Source organism: Engraulis encrasicolus, chromosome 20 (genome assembly GCF_034702125.1).
Source record: "Engraulis encrasicolus isolate BLACKSEA-1 chromosome 20, IST_EnEncr_1.0, whole genome shotgun sequence".
Taxonomy (NCBI): domain Eukaryota; kingdom Metazoa; phylum Chordata; class Actinopteri; order Clupeiformes; family Engraulidae; genus Engraulis; species Engraulis encrasicolus.
This window is the reverse complement of record NC_085876.1, coordinates 677,072-690,000: the sequence shown is the minus strand read 5'-3', so window position 1 is coordinate 690,000 and position 12,929 is coordinate 677,072. Positions and strand designations below refer to the sequence as shown.

Here is a 12,929-nt window from a genome sequence, read left to right as displayed (position 1 = left end):
CAGTTTTATCACCGCCGGCAGCAGGAAGTTAGTGCTTATTCACGCAAGTCTTACGAGTCAGACAGAAAACCCATCTGCCTGCGTCTTAATTACGAAGGACACATAGCCAGTGTATGCCAGGCTGCCCTTCCACCAGAGCCAGGGCCAGTCCCTCACAGTGGGGGCCCCGCTGAGGATGTAGCCTGCTGCAGTGTCGGACCACAGGAAAACTAGCGCCCTCTGGTGCCGAGAGCCAGGCATCGGGAGGGGACTTGCTGGGCTCAGTGGAACAGTCAGCTCCATCATCTTCAGTGTAGTGGGAACTACTCCATCATCGACGTTCGTTTTGGAGGGGTGACTACACGCTGCCATTTACATAATGGATCGATGGCGACTGCAGCAACAGAGGATTCCTTCAACCCGTGTCTACAGCCACGGAGGGAGACGCCATGCGAAGGCCACAGGAAAACTAGCGCCCTCCAGTGTTGAGAGTCAGGCACTGGGAGGGGCTTGGTTGTGATCAGAGGAACAGTCAGCTTCGAGTTCAGTGTAGTGGAAACTGCCCCATCATCGACGTTCGTTTTGCGGAAAGACCACACGCTGCCAGTTAAAGACAGGCTCGATGGCGACTGCAACAACAGAACTCTTTCAATTTGTGTGTACAGCCATAGATTGGAAAAGTTATGCAGCCATGTGATTGGCTTTCGAGAAGAGTGGATAATGGACTGGCCATTCCGTACCTGGGCTACCTGGAACTGGGCTTGGAGGTCCTGGGTAGAGTGCTACCGAAGACTGGAGTTCTCGCAGTAAAAGACTCCCTTGACCCTACTACCAAGAAGCAGAAGAAGTCTGTTCCTGTCCCAGGTCTGCTCAGGAAGACAGTTGGCTGTTTAAGTGCATGTTCAAGAGTCGGGGGGAAAACGGTGCAACTCTACTCAGTGCAGCCCCTAGGCCTCAAGAAAGGAGGGTAGAGTGCTATCGACGACCGGAGTACTCGCAGTGAAGGACTCCCTCGACCCTATTACAAAGTGACAGAAGAAGTCTGTTCGAGAGGAACGCCATCCACAGCTGTAACCAAGAACTCTTCCCAGCCGTGGCACTAGTGGTCACCGGGACGGTGCCCTTAAAAAGTGGGGGAATATGTGACGGGCACGTGCCCTGGCCCTTTAAATAGTAGCTAGGTCCCGATTGGCTGGCAGCCCTGCAATTGTCACATGACCTGGTAGCTCCAACTCTCCCTTTGTTCTTTTAAACCACACTCACACAGCAAACGCGAGGAGAGAAGCACTCGTTACACTTTAGCTGCCGGCGGTGAAAATCTTCTCCATCTGAACGTTTACCCCAGCAGGTTTTAACCAACTTTTAATCAAGGTTCGGCCCTTTAGAGCTTCCATTCGGTGGACTGGACTTTAAAGAGAAATACCCTACCATTTCCTGGTGCTGGCCTGGACAGAAATCGAGAGTGCAAACCATAAAGTAACAAGATGTTAATGCAACCACTGTTTTTTTTTGATATAATTATTGCGAGATTTAATTCGAAAGAAGCTTAGTCAGAACGTGAATATCAGGCTCGCTTGATTTTGGTACCGCCTCAACCACCTCCAGTCTTTGTGTTTATGTCTGTCTTTTTTCTTTGTTTTGTTATAATCATTTATTTTAGTCAGGCTGTGGCTGGGTCGCTTGGAAAGGGGGCTTAGTAGTTGCATCCCTCACGTGTATGGTATTCCTTCCCTGTGTGCGGTGTAAACAAGTTAACCCTTGTAGTGTGTAGTGTACAGCCCTGAGTTGGCCCAGCTTGCCGTTCTGTGTAAACAAGTTAACCCTTGTAGTGTGTAGTGTACGGCCCTGAGTTGGCCCAGCTTGCTGTGCTGTGTACAGTTAACCCTTGCAGTGTGTAGTGTACGGTCCTGAGTTGGCCCAGCTTGCCGTGTATAACGGGTGGGTGTTGGTATTCATTAGTTCACTTGCCCGGGTGATCTGCCACAGCCGGCCTATTTCATTTAGTTTTCTGTTGAGTTCTGTTTAGTTTTCTGGTTATTCCTTTTCTTTATTTTATGGTTTGTTAATAAAATTGATATTATTTTTGCACATCAGCCTCCTCCTTTTATTAATTCATTCAATTGAATACCCTTGACCTGTTGAGTACCCACTAGTGGCCATTGGTGGGGTTACATTTGGCGCTGTGAGCAGGATTGGAGGCTGTGTGCTTTATTTTTGTTTCATTTTATATTATTTCGTTGATTTTTCTGGAGGTGGTTAGCCATAGCAGAGTAGAAAAAAAAAAAAAAAAAAAAAAAACAGTGGTTGCATTTAGGAGCAAACTACTCATCGCTCTCAAGCACCCCACCTCTACAACTGAAGCAAGTCACCCATCGAGCTCAAGCACGCCAGGTCTCTCTCCAGCATGTCAGACCCTGAGAGCCTGGAGGCTCTGGTGAGGGCCTTCACAGACTTGACGAAACAGCTGCAGGCTGTCAACGAGCAGCTTCGAGGTAGCCAACCCTCTCTGGACGGAGGGGTGGCATCACAGCGGCCGTTTTTCCAGACTGCTGTCACAGTATCAGGTCTGACTGCTACAGAAAAGAGGCCAGTTGAGAACATTTCGGTAGAGGACTTGAGCGAAGAAGCATATCGGTCTCTCTCGGCCTGTCCAGGTCCTCCATTGGAAAAGACTTTGCTTGTGTGTGATGTGTTGGGTGGGGAAGCTGGGGGGGTAGTAGAGTTCAGTCCACCAGGTATTTGTTTTAAGTCCCTTAATACGCTTCACCGCCAGTTTTATCACCGCCGGCAGCAGGAAGTTAGTGCTTATTCACGCAAGTCTTACGAGGCAGAAGGAAATCCCATTTGCCTGCGTCTTAATTACGAAGGACACAAAGCCAGTGTATGCCGGGCAGCCCTTCCACCAGAGCCAGGGCCAATGCCTCACAGTGGGGGCCCCGCTGAGGATGTAGCCTGCTGCAGTGTCGGGCCACAGGAAAACTAGCGCCCTCTGGTGCCGAGAGCCAGGCATCGGGAGGGGACTTGTTGGGCTCAGTGGAACAGTCAGCTCCATCGTCTTCAGTGTAGTGGGAACTACTCCATCATCGACGTTCGTTTTGGAGGGGTGACTACACGCTGCCATTTACATAATGGTTCGATGGCGACTGCAGCAACAGAGGATTCCTTCAACCCGTGTCTACAGCCACGGAGGGGAGATTTATGCGAAGGCCACAGGAAAACTAGCGCCCTCCAGTGTTGAGTCAGGCACTGGGAGGGGCTTGGTTGTGATCAGAGGAACAGTCAGCTTCGAGTTCAGTGTAGTGGAAACTGCCCCATCATCGACGTTCGTTTTGCGGAAAGACCACACGCTGCCAGTTAAAGACAGGCTCGATGGCGACTGCAACAACAGAACTCTTTCAATTTGTGTGTACAGCCATAGATTGGAAAAGTTATGCAGCCATGTGATTGGCTTTCGAGAAGAGTGGATAATGGACTGGCCATTCCGTACCTGGGATACCTGGAACTGGGCTTGGAGGTCCTGGGTAGAGTGCTACCGAAGACTGGAGCACTCGCAGTAAAAGACTCCCTTGACCCTACTACCAAGAAGCAGAAGAAGTCTGTTCCTGTCCCAGGTCTGCTCAGGAAGACAGTTGGCTGTTTAAGTGCATGTTCAAGAGTCGGGGGGAAAACGGTGCAACTCTACTCAGTGCAGCCCCTAGGCCTCAAGAAAGGAGGGTAGAGTGCTATCGACGACCGGAGTACTCGCAGTGAAAGACTCCCTCGACCCTATTACCAAGTGACAGAAGAAGTCTGTTCGAGAGGAACGCCATCCACAGCTGTAACCAAGAACTCTTCCCAGCCGTGGCACTAGTGGTCACCGGGACGGTGCCCTTAAAAAGTGGGGGAATATGTGACGGGCACTTGCCCTGGCCCTTTAAATAGTAGCTAGGTCCCGATTGGCTGGCAGCCCTGCAATTGTCACATGACCTGGTAGCTCCAACTCTCCCTTTGTTCTTTTAAACCACACTCACACAGCAAACGCGAGGAGAGAAGCACTCGTTACACTTAAGCTGCCGGCGGTGAAAAACTTCTCCAACTGAACGTTTACCCCAGCAGGTTTTAACCAACTTTTAATCAAGGTTCGGCCCTTTAGAGCTTCCATTCGGTGGACTGGACTTTAAAGAGAAATACCCTACCATTTCCTGGTGCTGGCCTGGACAGAAATCGAGAGTGCAAACCATAAAGTAACAAGATGTTAATGCAACCACTGTTTTTTTAGATATTTATTGTGAGGTTTGATGCGTAAGAAGCTCAATAATCAGAACGTGAATATCAGGCTCGCTTGGTTTCAGTACCGCCTCAACCACCTCCAGTCTTTGTGTTTATGTCTGTCTTTTCTTTGTTTTGTTATAATCATTTATTTTAGTCAGGCTGTGGCTGGGTCGCTTGGAAAGGGGGCTTAGTAGTTGCATCCCTCACGTGTATGGGATTCCTTCCCTGTGTGCGGTGTAAATAAGTTAACCCTTGTGTTAACTCTTGTAGTGTGTAGTGTACAGCCCTGAGTTGGCCCAGCTGGCCGTTCTGTGTAAACAAGTTAACCCTTGTAGTGTGTAGTGTACGGCCCTGAGTTGGCCCAGCTTGCTGTGCTGTGTACAGTTAACCCTTGCAGTGTGTAGTGTACGGTCCTGAGTTGGCCCAGCTTGCCGTGTATAACGGGTGGGTGTTGGTATTCATTAGTTCACTTGCCCGGGTGATCTGCCACAGCCGGCCTATTTCATTTAGTTTTCTGTTGAGTTATGTTTAGTTGTCTGGTTATTCCTTTTCTTTATTTTATGGTTTGTTAATAAAATTGATATTATTTTTGCACATCTGCCTCCTCCTTTTATTAATTCATTCAATTGAATACCCTTGACCTGTTGAGTACCCACTAGTGGCCATTGGTGGGGTTACACATATACAGTATACAGGCATTAACATTGTATGTATTAGTGCTAATAGATGTAACGCTGAAATAAAGTGTTACCCACAATATAATAGTAACATTACCGTGGCAGCGAGAGTGAGAGAAAGAGAGGATGATAGAGGTTGAGAGAAGCTAAGAGAGGATGACAAAAGTTTCAGACAGACTGACAGAGATTGCTCCCAAGGGACAGAAGTGGACCTTTCAATGACAACCAGATGGGTTTTACTTCTCTTCTGCTACTGGAGTAGGCTACAACAGATTTGATCTAAGTCCCACTGGGAAAGTCCCTTTGCCATTACGATACAACACACCACCACAGCACACACAATTCAATTCATATGAGGCAGAACCAGAGTTGAAAAAAGTAGAAGTATATTTTAGAAATGTAATTGCCACACTAGCAGTATGATATGGTTGAAATCATGCAATATCATACTAGTGTTGTAATTACATATCTAAGAGTACTTCTACATTATACAACTTTGGGCAGAACACATTTGAACAAAGGGCTGCGGGGGGCTTAACCGCAAAAAAGGTGTCCCTGTTTGTCAACTCCATATGAGGCTTTTATACACCGACACGCATGTAATGCTGTATATTTGTTTATTCTGATGTAGGCTATACAAAATATATTTCCATGAAAAAAACGCAGTTCATGTCCCCCTGTGCAGCGACCAATAGACATGGCCAAGAATATTAAATACATGACTGTAACGAATAACACAAGAACAATTTATGGTCACTTTTCCACTAACATTTGCATGAAGGAAAACAGTTATTGTGCCAGTGTGTCAGTGACTGTGTCCTTTAAACTCCTAAACCCTCAAGACTTGGACCCTGTTACAAGTTTGCTATTTCCAGAATGGCAATGACCAAGTCATCATAATGTATTTCAAAAGATTTTCTGTAATGTCAAACTATGGTCATAATTTTTCACTATCTATTACAGCATTCCACTGGCAGAATGGTGCATTATGAGGCTACAAGTTTTTTTAACCCATGTAAAACACAGCCCGGTTATATACTTGCTGTTATCTGAATGTCAGTGACCAAGTTTTAATGAACTACTACAGGCTCAGTGTAATGTTGAAATGGTGTAGTACTATGGTATTACGTTTTTTATGACTATTACAGCGCTCCACTGGTGTAACGGCATGCATTATGACACTGGTTCCCAACCAGGGTTAGGTACATGTAACACTAGGGTGTACTTGGTACAGTACTTGGACACATTTGAGGGGGTATGTGGAAAAAAATACAAAATGCATGGAGCAGTCACATAAGGATAAAGGAAGAGATATGTACAGTATGAGTGAGGGGGTACTCATGGTATGATTTTTTTTAAAGGAGTGGGACAAGAAAGGTTGGGGAACCCTGCATTATGGGGCTATCTGATTTCACTGGATCTTGTGTACTGTATGTACACAGCGAGTCGTTACCTCCTGTTTGTCTTCTGTGTCTCTCAGGAGTGATCACCAGAGGCCAGAGCAAGTTACACGAAGGGGATCCAGACACCACTCGTGGCAGCGGCTCCATCTCTTCATCCATCCCTTCACCTATCCCTCCGTCCATCCATCCGTTCCTCATCCCTCCAGGCTGCCTGTAGGGGGTGTATGAGGCAGCCGCTACACAGCCTTACCAACACAGACCTCATGCCTTGTTTTTCACATCGCTGTTGAGTTCTCACATTGCTGTCAGAAAAGCGAAAAGTGAACGACCAACTTCTCCTACTGGAGTTACGTACTGTCCAGAACCTGACCTTGTGACCTAGCGACCTTGTCACTAAAACCCACGGCGACCAGACACCAGAGGACACGACCACACTACCACCACCACCACCACCATGCTGGTGCTCTTCCTCACCCTCCTCTTCCTCGCCCTCCCGCCACCCAATCACAGCTCGTCGTCTCCCGCCTCAGCCCCCTCAGCCTCGGCCAATGGTGGCGCTCCCAGCTCCCTTGCAACCAGCAGCAGGGTCCCCAGGGACACCAAGCAGCAGCCAATCAAGGTGCTGATCTCGGACGGCTGCACCCAGGGGGACTCGGAAGGCAGAGAGCTGGAGCTGGACCCCGGCTCCCCGCTGGTGCTGACCCACCGGATCCGGCTGGTGTCGGGCGGGGAGGGGGGCGGCGGGGGCGCGGGGGGCTGCAGCAGCTGCGACGACATGCTGGCCAAGCTCCGCGAGCGGATAGAGCGCCTGGAGAGGGAGGTGTCCGACCTGCGGGAGAAGTGCGGAGGACCCGAGGGGGGAGGATGCTGCGCCTCGGAGCAGAGCAAAGGTGCTGCATTGCAGACACACACACACACACACACACATACACACACAGACACACTTAGACACACACATAGACACACTTAGCCATACATGTATACTCACACATGCAGACACATGCAGACACACACACAGACACATGCAGACACACATGTAGACACCCCCCCCACACACACACGCACACACACACACACACACACACACACACACACACACACACACACACACACACACACACACACACACACACACACACACACACACACACACACACACACACACACACACACACACACACACACACACACACACACACACACACAGTTCTGTTGAACGGAACTATTTTACTCTCCTCCCTTAATTCCAAGACACTCAGTCACTCTCTCCTGTATCAGCATCTATCTCTAACATCTCTCTCTCTCTCTCTCTCTCTCTCTCTCTCTCTCTCTCTCTCTCTCTCTCTCTCTCTCATGCATTCTGTATTTTGACCTCTGATATCCATCTCCCCTGTCTCCTAATTGTCTGCATTTTTGGTCCTCAAGTTGTGCATGTCTTCCAGGGATGCATCCCGTGTGTTCTGGCTGGCTGGTCTGAGTTTGAGCTGTTGGCCACACTAGCAGCCTGATCTCAGCCCTTCAATTCTTACTGTAGGCCTACGCCCTAGAACACTCGGCTCCGACACACACACACACACACACACACACACACACACACACACGCACACGCGCACATGCGCACACACGCACACACACTCACACACAAATACTGTACAACACACACACACACACACATGCATAACTCGACCCTATGCCTTAGAGTACCCCCCCCACACACACACACACGCCCTGCTCGACCCCACCCCTTAGAGCAGTGGTTCCCAACCTTTTTCTTCAGGGACCCATATTTTTACCATTGTAAACATGATATGCTCTGTTTCCTGCGAAAACTCATTTTAGTTAGGCTATCATTTTATTCCTCAATTCGTCTTTGTTCAAAAACAGAATAAATGTTTAATGTACCACTTAAATTTTGTTGCTTCTATGCATTTGTCATTTATTCAAAATGGGCTACATATGGTATTAAAAAGAGGGCTTCGCGACCCCCCGTGGATCTTAAGTGACCCATAGGTTGAGTCGCGACCCATAGGTTGGGTCGCGACCCATAGATTGGGAACCACTGCCTTAGAGTACCCACCTACCACACACACACACACACACACACACACACACACACACACACACACACACACACACACACACACACACACACACACACACACACACACACACACACACACACACACACACACACACACACGACTGTCTAGCTCAGGCTCACTGCTCACTTAACATACAGACTCACACAACCTTTCCTAAATTAAAACATTGCTTTAAGTCAGGCCTCTCAAATAGGTTGGCTCGGTGACATTGCACATGTGATCTATTTGCTTCTAATCTTCTCAATATGCCGAGCCTCCTGGCTAACATGCCCGTATTTTCATATGGACTCGTTAAGGCAAAACAAGCTAAATGTAATTGTTAACTTCCCCATTAGCTGACTGCTGTGGTCCTCATCGCATCTGTTTAGTCGATTTTCAAGATGTCGTTATATATGTGCGCAATCAGGCTCCTACAGCACTCGCACATTGCAACCCTTTCGCTACATCAGGCCCTCAGGGTTAGCGCCGTCGCAGCGGGATGCCGTTTCCATGACGTCAACAACGTTAATGCTGGGACGATCACGACCAGTAAAAGTCAGACTGCAACAAAATGACTGACGAGTGTAGCTCGGCAGTAGTGAAAGTGGCTGGACTGATTTATCTCGCTGATTAGTGGAACCCCGAGGAGCTGTTCTAGAACCCCGAGCAAGCAGCTGAATTGAGTGATCTAGGAAGCTGGATGGCTTCCTGCATCTCTGTTGGGTGTGTGCAGGCATGTTTCTTAGTCAGAGCTGGAGTCAGGGACGCTGACAGCTATGGCTGAGCCTGGGGCGCAAAGTCATCTGAAAGGCCCCCCTTGCCATACGCCTCTGTACAAACAATGTAATGTGGGCCCAAGTCTGCCCACACCCCCCACCAGTATTCCTGGGTCCAGGACATTAGACCCCTTTGCTCCACCCTCTGTCGGCCTCCCTGGCTGGAGTCTGAGGCCAACTGACTCTGAGCTAAAAGGCCCTGTGAGAGTGCGCTGACTCATGTTGTCCTGTTTGGCGGCTAATAAATGCGCACGCTGGCACTCGCTGATGAGATCTGAGCCGGAGCGGAGATCCTCCAAGGCCGAGGGGGCTTTTACAAATGCTACAGTCTTTTGCCTTGAGCTCATGCGGGGGCCCTTTGTTTTCCCCTTGCCTGGCTGGCCCCTTCTCATCAAATACTTAAATGCTTAGTCTCTCTGCCACAACAGAACCTCCTAGTGTCTCCTCTTCCTCCTCAGAATCTTTTATTATAGTCCCTCTTCCTCCTCCTCCTCATCACCATCATCATCATCATCATCAGAACCTATCTCTCCCTATTCCTCCTCCTCATCAGAACGTCTTAGTTTCTCCTCCTTCTCTTCCTCCTCCTCCTCCTCCTCATCGTCATAACCTAGTCCCTACTCCTTCTCCTCCTCCTCCTTCTCCTCCCCCTCTTCCGTCCTCCTTCTCTTCCTGCCTCTCCGCCTGCTCCTCATCATCATCATCAGAACCTCCTAGTCCCTTCTCCTCCTCATCAAAACGTCTTTGTTTCTCCTCCTTCTCCTTTTCCTTCTACTCTTCCTCCTCCTCAGAACCTCTTACTCTCTACTCCTCCTCACAGCCCCTCTTAATTTCTCCACCTCCTCTTCAATATCAGCCTCCCTTGGTCTCTCTTCTGCCTCATCACTCTCTTCCTGACCTCACTAATGTTCTCCTACTCAAATCCTGTTCATTTCTTCTCCTACTCTTCATCACAGTCCTCATCTTTCTCCTCCTCTTTCTCCTCCTCTCTCCCTCTTCCTCTCTTCTCCCTCTGCTCCCGATTCTCCTCCTCAGCTTTGTCTCTCCTCTTCCTTCTGCATCTTCTCACCTCCTCATAATTGTCTATCCTCTACCAACCTTTCATCTTCCTCTCTCCTCCTCTTCCTCTTTCTTCATTTCTCATTTTTCATCATTCTGAGGGTTTCATTCTACCATCTCATACTCCTCATAGTCATTTCTTCCCCTGCTCATCTTCCTATTTCTCCTCTTCCACACATCCTCCTTCTCTTCCTCCTCTTCCTCCCCCTCCTCTCCTTTTCCTCCCCCTCCTCTCCTCTTCCTCCTCATCTTCTTCATCTTCTCATCTTTCTCTCATCTCCTTTCTTCTGCTCCACAGGTCCGGGCTGCACGGTGCGCCCGGCGACGTGTCCGGACGACTGCAGTGACCAGGGCCGCTGCGTGGACGGCAGGTGTGTCTGCTTCGAGGGCTTCTCGGGAGACGACTGCAGCCAGGCCGCCTGCGATCCCCCGTGCGACAGGGGCAAGTGCGTCAACGGCCAGTGTGTGTGCGACGCCGGCTTCACCGGCCTGACGTGTTCCGAATCAGCCTGCTCGCCTGCGTGCGTCAGAGGCCGCTGTGTGAACGGCAAGTGTGTGTGTGATCGTGGATTCACGGGGCCTGACTGTAGCGAGGCCGCTTGTGTGCCTGCTTGCGTCAGAGGCACGTGTGTGAACGGCCAGTGTGTGTGTGATCCCGGATTCACCGGTCCAACGTGCTCTGACGCCGAGTGTGTCCCCGCGTGCGTCAGAGGCACGTGTGTCAACGGCCAGTGTGTGTGCGATCCCGGATTCACCGGTCCAACGTGTTCTGACGCTGAGTGTGTTCCTGCGTGTGACCGGGGCACGTGTGTGAATGGCCAGTGTGTGTGCGATCCCGGATTCACCGGGCCAGCATGCTCTGAGGCCGCGTGCGACCCCGCGTGCGTCAGGGGCCGGTGTGTGAACGGGCGGTGCGTGTGTGATGCAGGGTTCACAGGCGCCGACTGCAGTGAAGCCGCCTGTAAGCCCGCATGCAAGAACCGCGGCAAGTGTGTGAACGGGAAGTGTGAGTGCGCGCCGGGCTTCACAGGGTCGGACTGTGGGACCAAAGGCTGCCCGAACAACTGCAGCAACAAGGGGAGGTGTGTGAGGGGCAAGTGTGTGTGCCGCAAAGGATTCACGGGGCCGGACTGCACCGATTGTGAGCCAGGACGGAGCGGACCCGACTGTACAGTAGGTAAGAGTGCTCTCACACTCACACTCACACAAATGCTCTCTCTCTCTCTCTCTCTCTCTCTCTCTCTCTCTCTCTCTCTCTCTCTCTCTCTCTCTCTCTCTCTCTCTCTCACACACACACACACACACACACACACACACACACACACACACTCTCTCTCTCTCTCTCTCTCTCTCTCTCTCTCTCACACACACACACACACACACACACACACACACACACACACACACACACACACACACTCTCTCTCTCTCTCACTCTCTCTCTCTCACTCACACACACACACACACATTCTCTCTCTCTCTCTCTCTCTCTCTCTCTCTCTCTCTCTCTCTCTCTCTCTTTCTCTCTCTCTCTCTCACTGTGTGTGTGTGTGTGTGCGTGTGCGTGCGTGCGTGCGTGCGTGCGCACATGCGCGCACCTGTGTGTGTTGGATATTCCCCCATCAAGGCCTAAGCCAAAATCAACACTGCCGAGAGCTAAGTTACGGCTGTAAACATTCCAGGCAAATAGAATTTGGAGATTGACACGTTTACCTGGCCACAGTAAACAGCTGTGGATGAGGAATGAAGACGTCACTCCAGGCTGAATCCCCGTAGCCCTTTTGATTTGTCTGTTTTACACATGGACTGATTACACTTGTGACTTGTTCCATGCTTTTCTCTCCACATCTTGGAGCTGTGGGACCTTAAATATTCCTTTATTTTCAAACAAACATACCCATAGTCTTTTTTTACAGTATAGTAGTTTTAATCAGTTCACAACATCATATACGTACTGTACGAAGGGTTGCTGTTTTGAGTCCACTTTTGTACCATCTGTGTCTCTGTTCACTTTGCATACTTGCAATGGCTGTTCCCTCCTTACTTATGTGAGATACAATTCCAATCCAAATTGGGCCACTCATAGCCTGCTCCAACGCAAAATTGGCGGGTGGGTAGAGGGCGGGGTATCAATCCATCTCCTAGTATTTTTTGTTTTTGTGATGTAGTCACAAACAAATTCAACAGAAAAGCATAACATATCGAATAAACTGACCCATACATGAAGTTATCCAAGATTAATCACTTTGTGGTATTCTCCTCATTGACGTGACGGCTGTTTGTTATCTTGTCAGGACTGACTGGAGTGACGGGTCTCACTGCCAAAGACATAACAGACTCCTCAGCCACCCTCGTCTGGAACCAGCCGTCCGTTCCGTACGACAACTACGACATCACCCTCACCAGCCAGGTAAGATCCCTAACACTAATCCTAACCAGCCTCATCCTTCACTACATTTCATTTCGTGTACTTTTTTGTCAAAAATATCAACAGTGGTTACCACAGAAAATTGAAATTGCATCAACCAGTCTCTAATGTGCAGATAAATTAAACATGTAGTATAAGACATTGATTAACTAATTTACTGTAATTTACATTAAATTATTACCCTCACCAACCAGGTAAGAGCCAAAAGCCACTACATCCCTCACTATCCATGTAGCCTCTTAGTTCACATGAGCCCGTTGACGAGTCTTTGCTGG

General features: G+C 49.4%; 1 protein-coding gene across 2 annotated transcripts in view; it reads left to right on the top strand.

Annotated features, from left to right (window-relative positions):
• LOC134436107 (tenascin) overlaps positions 1-12,929 on the top strand; it is a 61,369-nt gene that overhangs the window by 6,782 nt on the left and 41,658 nt on the right. For both annotated transcript variants that reach the window (XM_063185142.1, XM_063185144.1), the window contains exons 2-4: positions 6,388-7,200; positions 10,525-11,403; positions 12,521-12,636. In XM_063185142.1, coding sequence (XP_063041212.1) covers positions 6,765-7,200; positions 10,525-11,403; positions 12,521-12,636 — 1,431 coding nt within the window. In that variant the 5' untranslated portion in view covers positions 6,388-6,764. The remainder of the gene's footprint in view (positions 1-6,387; positions 7,201-10,524; positions 11,404-12,520; positions 12,637-12,929) is intronic.